Below are 13,436 nucleotides of genomic sequence, written 5' to 3'. Positions count from 1 at the left end.
AAACAGCTTTTAGCATGCTCCAGCTATACATCAGTAGTCTTCCTCACTCACCGTTTGTCTCTTACTCAGCACGTAAAGTTCTTATGTCTTRCAAGGGGTGTTGCTGCTTCTGAGTTATTGTCTTCCTCAATTAATGTAGCACTGCTTAACTTTTGATGTCTATTTAATGTGTTTAGGAAATGTGTCTCAACTGAGTTTCAAAGACTTTTAAGTTAGGCTGAATTTGAAGTACCTCATTTCCCCCCACCCCAAATTAAAGAGTGTATTTTGACTTTCTTGGTCACTGGAGTGTGTGTTTGAAACACACCAAGCTTTCTGCTTGACTTGACAAGCACATCTTTCATTGACTTTTGAAATGTGTGAGAGCTTCATCTTGTGTTCCACTTTGGGCTTAACTCGGAGCCCGGGGAATATGAGATGGCATTATTCTTCCCAAAATCGGGATGAGAAATGACTTCGAAAAGGAATAGCATGAAAACATGCAAAAATAGCTGTACGTAGCAAAAAGTAACTTCCTTAGAAACTAATAATCTGAAATATTTAGTGAAATATGTATTATATATATAAATAAAAATGTGTTTTTATGTTTTGGAACACAGTGAGATCCTGTAGAACAGTCCAGATAGAGTTGCATATTACTTACACTTTTTTTTTCTTTTTTCRTTTTAATCAGGGTGTGGTGTTTGTAAGAGAATGATGCCATCTTACCAACAGGCAGCCACAGAACTGAAGGGTAAATATGTAAGTGAGAAGATAAGATTTATATAAATGTAAAAAGTCCTTTTAACACTTTTTGAGTATTTAATGATACAAATTAAAATATTCAAAGTGGGGAATTTTTAAGGAAATCAAAACAGAAACGAAAGGCTGTTCCAGATCTCTTCAGGATTCAGTCTCTTTTGGTTTTTATTCTTTGTTAAACTGTGGAGGATGAAGTGTTACTCGCTACTTTTAGATTCAGTGGAGTTCTTGTCAGAAAAAAAAACTGTGGCTCTGACCCTGTGTAGTTTTAAATATCTAGCTTCTAATTTGTGAGTTTGTAGTCTTGTCAGACTTATTTTGATACAGATAAGGAAATGTTTACCGTACTAGGGTTGATCGACTTTTTGGCCTGCTGTTTCATAGAGGAATCTAGGATGGAGGCTGTTATAGTAATAATTAATCTGCATGTTCAGTGGTGAATCATAGTGTCATGGCAGRGGGATTTTGCTCTCATGTTAGCTACTGATCAGCCTCTTAGCCAGTAAGCGTGAGCATTTATAGATCTTGTAATTTTACTATAGCTGTGTCAACAAAGTCAGTATTCATAGCGGGTTGAAATGAAAATAAGTTTTGACCCTTATAAAATCCATTAGCAGCAGTCACAATAATTTAGTTACCTGTTTGAAGTAATAAGGCATATTGATTTCTTTAAGCAAGTCAAAGGCACTCAATTCAAGATTTTGTAATGCGTTTTATGTATAACTTAAACCAATAATACTTGAGCAACAAAAGAAATATGATTGCTATTTCATGACTTTACCTGGATTTGGTCTAATTCTACCTGTTCTCATTCACTTTGCTGGAGTTTACAGATTTTCTCGGAGGCAGCATGTGATGAGGCTAAAAATGAAGCACTGAGATTCATTGCTAGGGCAGCTCTGGTCAGTCAGCACATCTCATAAGCACTGAATGTTGTCAGACTTCCCCATGTTCTCCCAACTAGCTGTTTTTTTAAGAAGTGTTTTCTCTAAATCCTTGTTTGCTTAGGGCTAAATTGAGTGGGAGTTGTTCAAATTTATTTAGGGCACAGTACAAGCCTCAAAGACATTTTCAAGAGCATTTTGATCAGGCCAGGCAGCATTCACGTTAAATCTCGCTGCAGTGGAAGGTACACTGAGTCCTCTGGAAAGCTGTTCCTGTCTTGCAGGGCAGGTACGTCGTAAGGCTTGGAGGGGACGGGAATTAGAAAAATAATCACCTACACACGTAACGCTAGAGGGAAGGCAGGCTGAAGAACTCTGTATTTTGCTGTTATCTCTTGCCTTGCCAGATGCAGTTCCATTTTATTAAATTCAGACCGGAGAATGTAAGCTCCAGGTCTCCTCCAATTTGTTTCTTTTCTCCTGCTCTTGGAAATGGTCTCTTTGTAGATCTGGCCTGATCCTGCCCAAATGAATGACAGGGCCGTGGCCCTGCACTGAGACTGGCACAGGGCAAWACCTGTGCTGGATGCAATGCAGGCCAGGGATCAGTTGCATCAGGGTATTTTTCATGCAGGATCAGTTCAGAGGAAAGTCCAGTTACGCCACTCCCCCTGGTTTCTTGCACAGAAATCAGTCTGTTGGTCTAAGTTTACCTAATTCACTTTGAGTGGGATGTGTATTCAGTTTGCAGTTTCTARAAGTAAATGCACCGTACCCATCATAGATTATCCATGGGTTTTCTTAAAGTGATGCTGACCTCCAGGTCAGGTGTTGCTGGAAAGTTTATGATTGGTTTGGATGAGCTGAGAGTTTGGCCATTTATCCTGACCTGTAATTAACTGTCAGGAAGTGCCARACTCAAAAGTGATTTTTGCTATTATATAGCTGGAAAATGAAATACAGTATTGCCTACTTAATAGGTTGTAAAAATGGAAAGGCAAACTGTACCTGTGGCTGGTTGCTATGTTCTTTTGGGACTGGTCGTTCCTTGTCGGTATTGTTACTGAAAGGAAAGCTGGATGGCATTTTTAGTGTTTCATTAAGCTTAGAATTTGCATTAAATCACACCCAGTGTGGAAGAAAGACCAGCTCCAAATCAGAAAAGGATGACTTATTTTATCCTTGAGACAAGAGATTCCTGTGGTTTGAGCAGGGTGGACTCTAGTGAATGACTCTCACTGGCACACTGTGGCCCCAGTGCAGGGAGGAGTTGGTGGTCAGCAAAGCACTTAAGCACCTGCTTAATTTCCGTTGACTTCATGAGCATGCCACAGTGCTTTACTCAGCAAAGACATATTGGGGGATGCACTTAAGTGCTTTCCTTCTTTGGTGCTTGTCTTTTTTTTTTTTTTGGTAGGAATCTGAGACTTCAGAAGCACAAAGCTCCTACTCTTATTTCAGATGTCAAAGGAAGCCTTTGTTTAATCTAGTCATTAAACTGCATTCTGGGAAGGATTCAAGTGCTGGTATGATGCCCCAGTTTTGGACCTACCCCATCAAGAAAAGTATGAAGCAAGTGAGAACGGGGTTCAGGGGAGAACAGGAATGGTCAGGAGCCCAGAAGACATGCCCAGCTAAGAAAGGTTCAGAATCTATTTGGATTATAGGTGGCTAGGTGGAGAGTGGAGAAGTGTTGGAATACTTTGCCTCACTGCAGAGGTGAAAGGAATAAACTGATTCTCATGTCTGCTGGGGATATTTTAAGAGGTAATGGACTTAAATTGCATTAAGGGTCATTCAGTCATTTGCTAAAAGCAAMTTAGCTAAACATCTAGCTGGAGTGGTTTAGGTATACAGGGAGGATCCTGGCTCGGGGTGGTAGGTGTGTTTTGATGATCTCTGCCAGCCTGGTTCTGGTGGTCCCTGCCAGCCTGATATTACATGGTTCTGTCRTTATAGGCCAGCTAAAGCAGTGGCATAACTTTACTCATTAAACTGAATCCCACTGTAATGGGGTTGTTTTGGGGGAGGACAGAGAGGATAGGGGTAGGGGTTTGAAAGGGTAGTTTTGTTTTAGGAAACCATAAGGAAATTGTCTTGATGATATTGCAATTACCTATCCTCAAGTGGTGACATAGAAGAARAGGGAAGGGGAGAATTGGGTATAGGTGTCTCATAAACTAAGTCCATTTGGTTGTTAGAATTGCAAGGAAAATTCAAAATAAGAGATTTGACCAGCCATTATAAATCCTATTTCTGTACTCCTGTCCTCTGAGTTAGCTTTTCTATATACTTCCTCAGGATAGGAGAGAAAAAGCAAAGTATCTTTTTGTGACTTTCYAGTGCATTCTTAGAAAAGGTTGACCTTCAAATGAAGATTTTGTGCTCCAAGATTTATTTCATGCTGGCTCTGAGYGTATTTGGTTGGTCTATGCAGTTTGCTGCAGTCAGGAACCTAGTATTAAATTCTGATGTGATATTTCAGCTGGAAGGAGAAAATCCTGTTTTGGGAGGGGGAAGGAGGAGGAGTTTGGATTAAGAACCTGCTGCTAAAATGATTTAGGCCATCAATGTCATCAAAACTAAGCTAATCTTGAAGTTGTATCTCAGCAACAGGCTGGTTGAACAAGCTCTGTGTGAATCCTGCACCCACAGAAACTCAGAACTAGTCCCAYCTTCAAATCTTCAGGGTCAAAACCCTTTGAGGGACAATTGGGCACAGGATAGGGAGCAGCAGTTCAGAGCCTGAACCTCAGGTGAGGGCATGTTTGGAGGATGGGCTGGGTGGAGGTAGGGAAAGGGAAGGCGAGCCCTGTTTTGTGTTTTACTTGCTAGTCTGAAAAGTTGCTACACCTCCATGGCCCTGTTTCAACATCTGTGGAACAAGGCTAATTCCTACTGTCGGAACACCCTGTGAGCCAGGTAAGTTAACGTATTAATGTAGTGCTATTGAGAGAATTTCCTTTTGGTATTTCTGTTAGTGAGTGAATAAGAAAAAAGAAAGGAGATACTGACAGGGCTAGGGGGGTGACAAGCCAGTTGGTGTGTGCTTTCTGTGGACTGGACTCAAATGTTGCTTTTTTCCTCCCTTGCACAAAATCAGAAAAATTTCAGTACATTTTACAGAGCCCCCCCCCTTGTTTTACAGCAATGTGAATGAAATCAGTATCTGCCCAAGACTCAGTTGTTTTTACTTCTCTTTAAAGTTATAATGTTACTACTATGTTGTAAGAATCAATATGACGCTGTTCTGTTCTGTGTGGGTTTTTTTGTTTTTTGTTTTCCCCCCCCAGGTACTTGCAGGGATGAATGTTTACTCTGCTGAGTTTGAAAGGATAAAGGAAGAATACAATGTCCGGGGATATCCTACAATCTGCTATTTTGAGTCAGTTATCTTTTGCTACTACTTTAGAAATCATACACTCAACTATAATTGCATGTCCTTCTTATCTTCCAKGACAAGTACTAAAACTGGTTTTGTTGCTTTAATAGGAAAGGAAAGTTCCTGTTCCACTTTGAGAACTATGGTGCTACCGCAACAGATATAGCAGAGTGGCTGAAAAAGTAAGGCATTGAACTTTATGCACTCCACCTCTTATGTACTGTTCAGTATTTGCAGAATGTAATGGTTTAGGAACAGCCATCTCTCCCTCATTCCCTCTGCTCAGGAGAGCAAACAAAACCACTGAGATTGGTTAAACTAGTACAGAGATTGCCAAAAGTTTTGGTTTTTAGCATGTATGCATTTGCATTTTACAGTTGCATTTTGTGTGTAATAGGGGACTGTGCACCAAAATAAATGCAGATAATATGGATCTCATCTCCATTTAAAAAATGCCAACCTAGATTTCCGGTGATCTGTGGTACCTGAACTTGATACCTTGTAAAAGGTCTGGGTTTTGTTGATCTATTAGAATGTGTATATCAAGTGACCAGCTCACACTGGTTCTTCAACCTTTAGCTGGAGCCTTAAGAGTGTCTCTCATAGAGACAAGCAGAAGATCAAGGCACCCCACATTGCGAGTCATTTTGAAAAGRGAGGCTGTGTTTCCTGTCATGACGTGAAGCGGTGTTGAAAGCATCTTGTTCTRCCTAAAGGCAGCTATTTGCAGTCATAAATATTATGGGTGTTGAATGAGCCTGTGGGTCTAGCAGTTGAGAGGGAGAGAATAGTGTGTGCGTGTATAGTTGATCTTCGGTTGATGCAAAGGAGCAYATCATCAGTAAAGTTGATAGAGCAGCTGGAGAGTGCTTAGATACTATGGTGATGGAGAACTGCCTTTAACAGGAAGCCCCGGTCCTTGGCTCTTGGGCATTAGGTCATCTTTGAAACCCTCSCTTGTTTTTTGCAGCCAAGGAAATAATTTTAAAATGAGGCCAATATAGGAAACAAAAACGTGAGAAGGAACAGACAGTTGCAAACCATATGGCTTAGCAAAACTGGCTGAAGAGTGAATGTGTTCCGCTTTACTAGTGGGGATAGGCTAGGGACATGCATATGGTTGCAGGCGGCCTGGGGTCTTCAGCAGTAGTAAGCTAACTGGTTCAGGACTGGGGATGTTCCAGCATGCCGAGACCCAAGAGTGCAGTGATGGTGGTATTCCTGTTAGGATCAGGAGGCACAAATGCTGAAGGAGAGTACTGCCCTGTGGATCGAAGGGGAGAATCTTGGCTATRGTTTTAAAGCCTCTTCTAGACCATTTAGCCTTCACACATGAATTGGCAATATGGCAACTGCAGCAACGCTGAGGAGATGATCAGCCCTTGGAGCAAGGATATGTGACTTCMTCACCTGTACTTTATTATGCTTTTCTGTTCTGCAAGGATGAGGTTATCTCTTGGCTACCACATGTGAAACATTAGATACTTAGGGTGTTTTTTTCCCCTCTGTCTGCCCACATAATATCCAGATAATCCCTGTAACATGCAGTGCCTTTATATCAGTGCTGTGACAGCAAGTGAACAGAGCTACTGGAGGCAAAGCAGAACAGCTGCAAGCTCTTTCCAATGATAATCTCTGCTAACAAGCCACTGTGGGCTTTGGCTGATATTTCGGCAGGCCGCAGTTAAAGACAGCTGTTTGTCCTCACTTAGTGTTCAGTGCAGGCTTATTAGTTTCCCAGAACGTGATCTGAGCAGTAGCTCTCTTGCCCATTTTTTTTGTAATAAATACAACTTTTAAGGAAACCATATTCAGAAATTATGCGTGCTTGAATTTTGCCAGTAAATGATGTTGCAATTAAAACTGTATAGAGGGTAAATCTGCTACATACATAGTATTACATTACTCTGAGGAATCTGCGCTACAAGTAGTCAAATGGTATGGCAAGGGTTTTAGCAAAGCCAAAGACTGTAATTAGATAGCTGCAGGGTGTATGCTCTATACTTCAGAATAGTATAATATTAAAATGCTTACCAGATAACTCTAGCCAGAATTAAATATTATCGTATTATCATTTTTGTTTTTTCCTGTAATACTGGTGTCTTGATCAATGTCCTCTCACTTCCATTTGAATGGGGAGATTGGCTCCCTTTTCTGAAAAACACAGAAATATGGTGAAAGAGGCAGGAGCTGTATGCATTAGACATGCACCAAGACCAAATCCTGGATCTTATARCCAGTCTCAACTTTGGGAATGTTGGAATATTTGGGAATAGTCAGGATTAGTTCTGGTAGTTCTTGGTTTCCCAAACTGTGTTGTTTTGAATTTGAGAGGCACTTGAGAGCTGGTGAAGCTGGAGGGTAGAGAGAGGCCCCTGCCAAGACAGTCGCTCCTGTTAGGAAGTCGCTTTGGAGCGAGACGCTGATCTGATGAGCAGACGTGCTGACAGTGCTGAACAGCAGAGGCATATGGCAGTGCCAGCGTCCATTGCAATGTGTGGCGAGCAAAACCACGGTATTTTTATACTGTGCACGTGTGTGCTCTTTCATATAGAAGAAAAAGCGAATCCAGCAAAGACAAGCCATATGAAATGAACTGTTTGTGGACACTAGGTATGCACCACAAAGGAGCAGCTGTTTTCCATCTCCCCCTTCTTCCTTTTTTTCCTTCAAAATGGTACTGGCTAAGCGCTGAAAGTGGTTAGTCTATGCTAATTTTTTTGGAGGGGGGGAAGGGGAAGTTATATAACTTAATAAAGGTTAGAATTAGTTTAAATATGGAAAGGATGTCAGACTTGTGTGTTTTTTCATGCTCTTTTCTCTCAGAACAAGAGCTGATAGTTTGGTGGCCTCCAACACCTTTTCTGCTACTTATTGAAGGTGGATTTTTTTTTTCTGGAGCTGAAGTGCCCTAATATATCAGTCTACAGATACTTAACCCCTCTTATCTTCCTAATAGCCACTGGCTACTATCTAGTGAAGTTTCAGATGTTTTTAGGAGGCAATAGAGAGAAACCATCATACTGTCTTACTCCAGCACGCAGCATTATTAACACGAAAGATGCTATCTTGTACATACCACAATTCTTTTYCTAAAATCACTCTACTTACAGCTGTATCAGTCTGGATGGCAGGCAAGCCACCCAGCTTCTTGCAGCCTTCAGCAGATGCTTAGTTTGTCTTGCTGGGATTTTTTTTTTCCTCCCCCCTACAGACTTTTCTTGGGCACTTTCTTAGCACCAGCTACTCAGCTAGATCAAGAACTTGTTCTTTGTTCTTAATTAGCTCTTGATAACTTTTCCAGACTTTTGTCATCCTATATTGGTCTTTAGGTGTTGAATTTGCTTCGTCTCAGTTTTAAATGATATTTTAGATTTTGCTTATTGTCTACTCCAGGCCTTGAGATACTTCTTAGCAGCTCCTGTGAGGGTTATTAGCATGYACAGCACTTTAAATTGGGCCATTTGAATAAACATCCTGTGCCCTGTTTTACGAATTCCTTACTGAAATAGGTCATGCCAGGCCCTGCTTTCAGCTTTCTCCCAGTGCATTATGGTGACTGTGTCCATGTTCATCACTTTCTGCCTACTCTTAATAAACAAACTTCCCTTCCAAATTCATTAAGTATCATGATACTGTCTGGAAAGCCCTCATTCTGTCAGGATGCCTACAGATTATTGCTGTCTCCTATAGGTTTGGCAAGAAGCAAACTGATTGTTGGCTAAACGTTGTGATCACAGCCTCCTAAAGCATCAGCCCCCTGCACTGTGGGTTTCCTCTGCCATTTAGACAGTAAACTTTCATGAGCAGGGACCTGCCTCTCTTTCTCTGTAGGCTGCTTGGCAGAATGCAGCTCTGATCCCTGCTTTGTGTGTTTTTTTGTTTTTTTTTCTTGGTTCATTTATCATATAAGCAGCATCAGAGGTGTGCATCACAATTTTGCATGGATTGCTTAATATTCTTGAATCGTACCTACTGCCTTCATCAACAGAATTCACTATGTCTTGTCTGTATATGTCTCTACTGCTTTTTATCAAACTAGGCTTTCAGCCTGGAAATGAACAAGGGAGGATAAATGAGTTACCATCCGCTTGCCGTTMCTTGTTCCAGGCAGTTAACACAATAATACATTTTAATCAAAAATAGTAAATCTGCTTTCACCAAAGATGGGTCCGCATCCAGACCTGAATTTTGCCAAGGAATTTGGGCAATTCCTTTAGGGTGTTTGGGACTCATTACTACAACTGGCAAGGATAACGTAGCTTCATAGTCTGGCTCCGAATGTTCCTATGTTTGGGTGTGCTTTATACAAACTACTTTAATAAATTAAATGTCCAATCAGCATAGTTTAGTTCATATCTGCCAAATTCTCTTTTTTAATGTACATTAATAAAAGCCAAGAATGCTTGTGTTGCAGGGTGAGCACTGAACTGGTCCAGAGGAGCTTGGGTTCGATTTCCAGATCTGCTAGTGTGTCTTTGAGCAGTCATTTTAATCTCTGGCTCTGATCCATCAAAGATAGTTAAGCTCATGTGCAATCCTAGTGGAGTCAGTGGCACATGTTGCTTATCTGTTAGATTAAGCACGMAGTTGAGTAGTTTTGCTGAATTAGACCTACAAGCCCACTGCCAAATGAGGACACAGTGATGCTTCCCCCGGTCACAGGGTTGTTAAGAATAAACTCATATATTCCTGGGGAAATGCTCTGGTGAGGGTTGCAAATAGCTCGCTCATGGGCCCAGTGTTGCTCCTCTCATTTTCTCTCTCCGCCCTAGTCCTGCTGTAGGTATTCGAGGTGGCTGGTTAGACTGGCTGTTTCCGCTCAGTACTTTTTTCTTTCATTTGCAATGGCTCCTGTGAACTACTAAGTGCGATTGTTGTGAAACTAGGGAGCATCCTGCTGAGCAAGTTAAAAGAGTAATAGAAAATGCAGCTGACTTTTATAATAACAAAGCAGTCTGTTTATCTCCCCACTCTATCCCCTTCCGTTTCTGATATGTCCTTATGAGCTTCTTGTGGATTTTTTTCTTCCTCCTCCATTCTTATCTAGGTTTCAGCGCTTATCAGTTCTGAGCGGGAACAATTATAGAAGCTGTTTAGTAGGGATAGCATGTCGTACATTGGCATTTGCACAAAGTGGTTTCTTGCAGAATTACTTGCAAAAATGATTGCTGTTCAGCAGCAAAGAGCTGCTTTTCAGCTGTGTCTATTTGTCTTGCAGCCCACAGGCACCTCAGCCACAGGCTCCAGAGACTCCTTGGGCAGATGAGGAAAATGTAGTTTATCACCTGACCGATGAGGACTTCGACAAGTTTATAAAAGATCATTCATCTGTGCTAGTGATGTTCCACGCACCGTGTGAGTTTGCTTTTTCTATTCCGCACCCTGATCCAAATGCTTGCTAATAAAATCAATGATAATTTTCTGTGCAGGTTTCACAGAGCCGTGAGTCCCAAGGTCCAGGCTTCTCTTGTTTGTGTTGATTCTTAAATACACAAGGCATTAAATGCTTGTGAAGTTGCTGACTTTAAGTTTAGGACAGAGCTTAAGAACTAAGAGCTCCTGAACCCTTGTTTGTGGCTGCTAATGCTTCATTTTGAGCACTGGAGTGACTCACTTTCACTCCTCTGCTGCAGTTTCTGTTCTCTGGCAATGTAAGGGGTGGTGGTCATTACATGTTGTGTTGAAGTATGCCAAAACTTCATTGAAGTTCGTAAAGTGGCCAGGACTTTTGAAAACTGTAATGCAGAGCTGGTAGTGATACTGCTTCCTGTTTTGCTGAAAATGAATTGGGCTGATTTTCTTGATGACTTGAGATTTTACTTTGAGCAAGACAAACASAGTGGGTTGCCCTGAGAGATTGCCTTCATTAAGCTGTTCCAACTAGGCTGTCCTCCTGTATGCTGTAGGGTGGAAGAGTGCATTAATAAGTTTGTTCACTAATGATTTAACTGGTTACAGCTACACAGCTGACCCTTCCAATTCTTTGTACTTGCAGTTGAAGGTTCAGACCCAAATCCACTATGCTGGGTGGTATATCACTTCTGTCTCCTCTTACCGCTGTGCTGCCAGTTGCATTTAGATGAGATGTTCATTTTCGCGGTCACAGATTTAAGACTAGGGCTCTGGAGGCAGGCTGTGCGCTCACAACCGAGCGTCTTGGCACAGAGGCTGAAATCCTGCTTCCCTTTAATCCAGTAGGAGTTAGCACTTTTTTGAAGATCTGCTCATAAGACTGATTTGAAAAACATACCGTAATGAATTTTGCTTTTGCCTAATGAAATGTCTAGGGATTTGATCCATTGAAGCAGGCGACTGACTGCTGTTTTGTTGCTGTGTTAGCTGGGTTGTGCTTAATAATGAAAGTGGGACCGGACATAAACACCTAGTTTGAAAACCAAAGCACGAGTAGCAGAACTGATGAAGCCTGGTTTGCCAGGGAGTCACCCCTCGTTACCCAAATCCTTCCTTCCCCCGGACTTCCGTGTGCCCCCAGCGTGCAGGACACAGCAGAGGCTGCTGCTCGTCTGGAGCTCTACACTTGCTGGTTTGGCTGGGCAACTGCTGCCAAACAGAAACCTAACTGCTGGATTTCCCTTCTCCCCCCTCTCTGTGGACAGTGGCTTGGGAAAAGTATCTTCTCTGTCTAGCCTCAGTTTTCTGTAACCTTGCAGGGATTCAGTTGTATTTGAAAGCTCTGCCAGCTTTTAAGTTTGAAAAGGGGTAAAGGAGTTGAGGAATGTATTTGGGAGGAGAAAGGGAGAGCAGAAATCAACAAGTTGGTCCTACCACCCTTATTCCTTTAGGAAGTCAAATTAAAAATAGACAAATACACACAGCTACAGCTAAATTTCTAGTAAATCCAAGTTAGTTATGAATCTGAACGATATTTAGGGTTTTTTAATGTCTTTTAAAAGAAGAATAATACTGTTCTAGGGATAACAATGCTGAGACCCCCATTTGGAGAGATGGGGCACTTGTAACTAGGTACATCCTGTACTAAGGGGCATTCTGTGCTAAGGTACAGTAGTACTTTTGGTGAATGTTTCAAAAGAAATCAGTTGCCTGAATTGGGCTGTTGCAATCTTCTGATAACGTGTTCCAGCTGCTCAGAATTGGAATAAGGAGTGTTCCTTATCAGAACAACTCCATTTTAAATGCAACCTGAAAACTTGGGGCATAAATGACTTAACACATTTTATTTACATTCAGGAAACCTCTGCTGGAGAGAGGCAGGTGGTAGTGGCATGCCTACGTGCACAATCCAGCTTGCAAATGTGTAAGAGATCTGCGCTTGTAAGAATCCTCTCTGGGCATCCTCAGCAGAGACTGGGCTTGCAAACTAATTAACAACAGACAGCTATCATAAACAGTTATCTCTGTGATTAAAAGATCTTCTCCGAGCACTTCTTAAATTTGCTAGTGGAGTCACCTTATGAACATTAGGAGATGAATTTATCCAGTAAAAGAAGTGGTAAAGGCAGAGGGTATCTTATTTGTTTTAACCTTGATAAAACTTAGACTGTGAGAGTATCTTCTTTTAAAATTAAGTATTAATTAAAAAAAAAAAAAAATCTTGAGACAAACATACAAAATAGGCCAAGAAGTCAGGATATATTTCTATGTAATTAAGAATAAGCAAGGGGATTTCAACACTGGCCTGGAATTAGCAAGTACTTAAAACCCTGTGTCACCATGCAGGGTACATGTGACTTGGAGTTTTTTTAATATGCTATAAATCTTGTGTTCATGAGAAGTTCTCTTGCTAGAGGCAGAATTATGGCATTGATGCTTTAATTGCAGTTTCATAGTCAGATGGCTAAAGCATTAATAGACTGTAGCATTAAAAATGTCCAGGGAATTCCCTTCCCCCCACCTTAGTGCTGGAGATACCAGGGATGTGTTTGGTTCAACTGTTAAATACTTCCTACCTGCAGAATTAGGCACCGTGATGATTATGGCCAGCTGTGCCTCCATGCCTGTGGCTCCTAGTGTTCATCCCTGTGGATAACACTAATTATTTACAATCAGTCGCACTTACCAGCCCAATTAAAGATGTCACTGCATCTTGCATTACGTGCAGCCTAGTGTGACTTGGTTCAGCTAGAGCAGCTATGTGTGATTTAAATGTATCAGGAAAGTCTGTTACATGCAGCTTGTGCCTCTTGATATCAAAGACTTTACAGCTTTTCTGAAATAACTTAGAACAGACGTGAAATAAAAGATAGGCTGTTTTGAGTCATTACTGCTGGCCCTGAGAAACGTGGGTGAGTGTGGGTGGACGGGATGAATTCATCCTGCTTTCATTCTGCAGGTCACTTGGGACATGAGGCAGGATTTTTAACCTTCTGAAACTTAAAGCTCTTAAGAAGATGTTCTGCAAATCTGAATATTTAGGGTAGGTAAATGATAACCCAGCTAGCTGCGAG

At 41.4% G+C, this 13,436-nt stretch overlaps 1 protein-coding gene across 1 annotated transcript in view; it reads left to right on the top strand.

Moving 5' to 3' along the window:
• PDIA5 (protein disulfide isomerase family A member 5) overlaps positions 1 to 13,436 on the top strand; it is a 99,464-nt gene that overhangs the window by 37,443 nt on the left and 48,585 nt on the right. Inside the window, exons 9-12 of the mRNA XM_026082191.1 lie at positions 674 to 741; positions 4,919 to 5,010; positions 5,118 to 5,189; positions 10,229 to 10,365. Of these exons, the coding sequence (XP_025937976.1) occupies positions 674 to 741; positions 4,919 to 5,010; positions 5,118 to 5,189; positions 10,229 to 10,365 (369 nt within the window). The remainder of the gene's footprint in view (positions 1 to 673; positions 742 to 4,918; positions 5,011 to 5,117; positions 5,190 to 10,228; positions 10,366 to 13,436) is intronic.

This window comes from Apteryx rowi, unplaced genomic scaffold (assembly GCF_003343035.1).
Source record: "Apteryx rowi isolate R43461 unplaced genomic scaffold, aptRow1 scaffold_57, whole genome shotgun sequence".
NCBI classification, from domain to species: Eukaryota; Metazoa; Chordata; class Aves; order Apterygiformes; family Apterygidae; genus Apteryx; species Apteryx rowi.
This window is presented reverse-complemented; position numbering and strand designations above follow the sequence as displayed.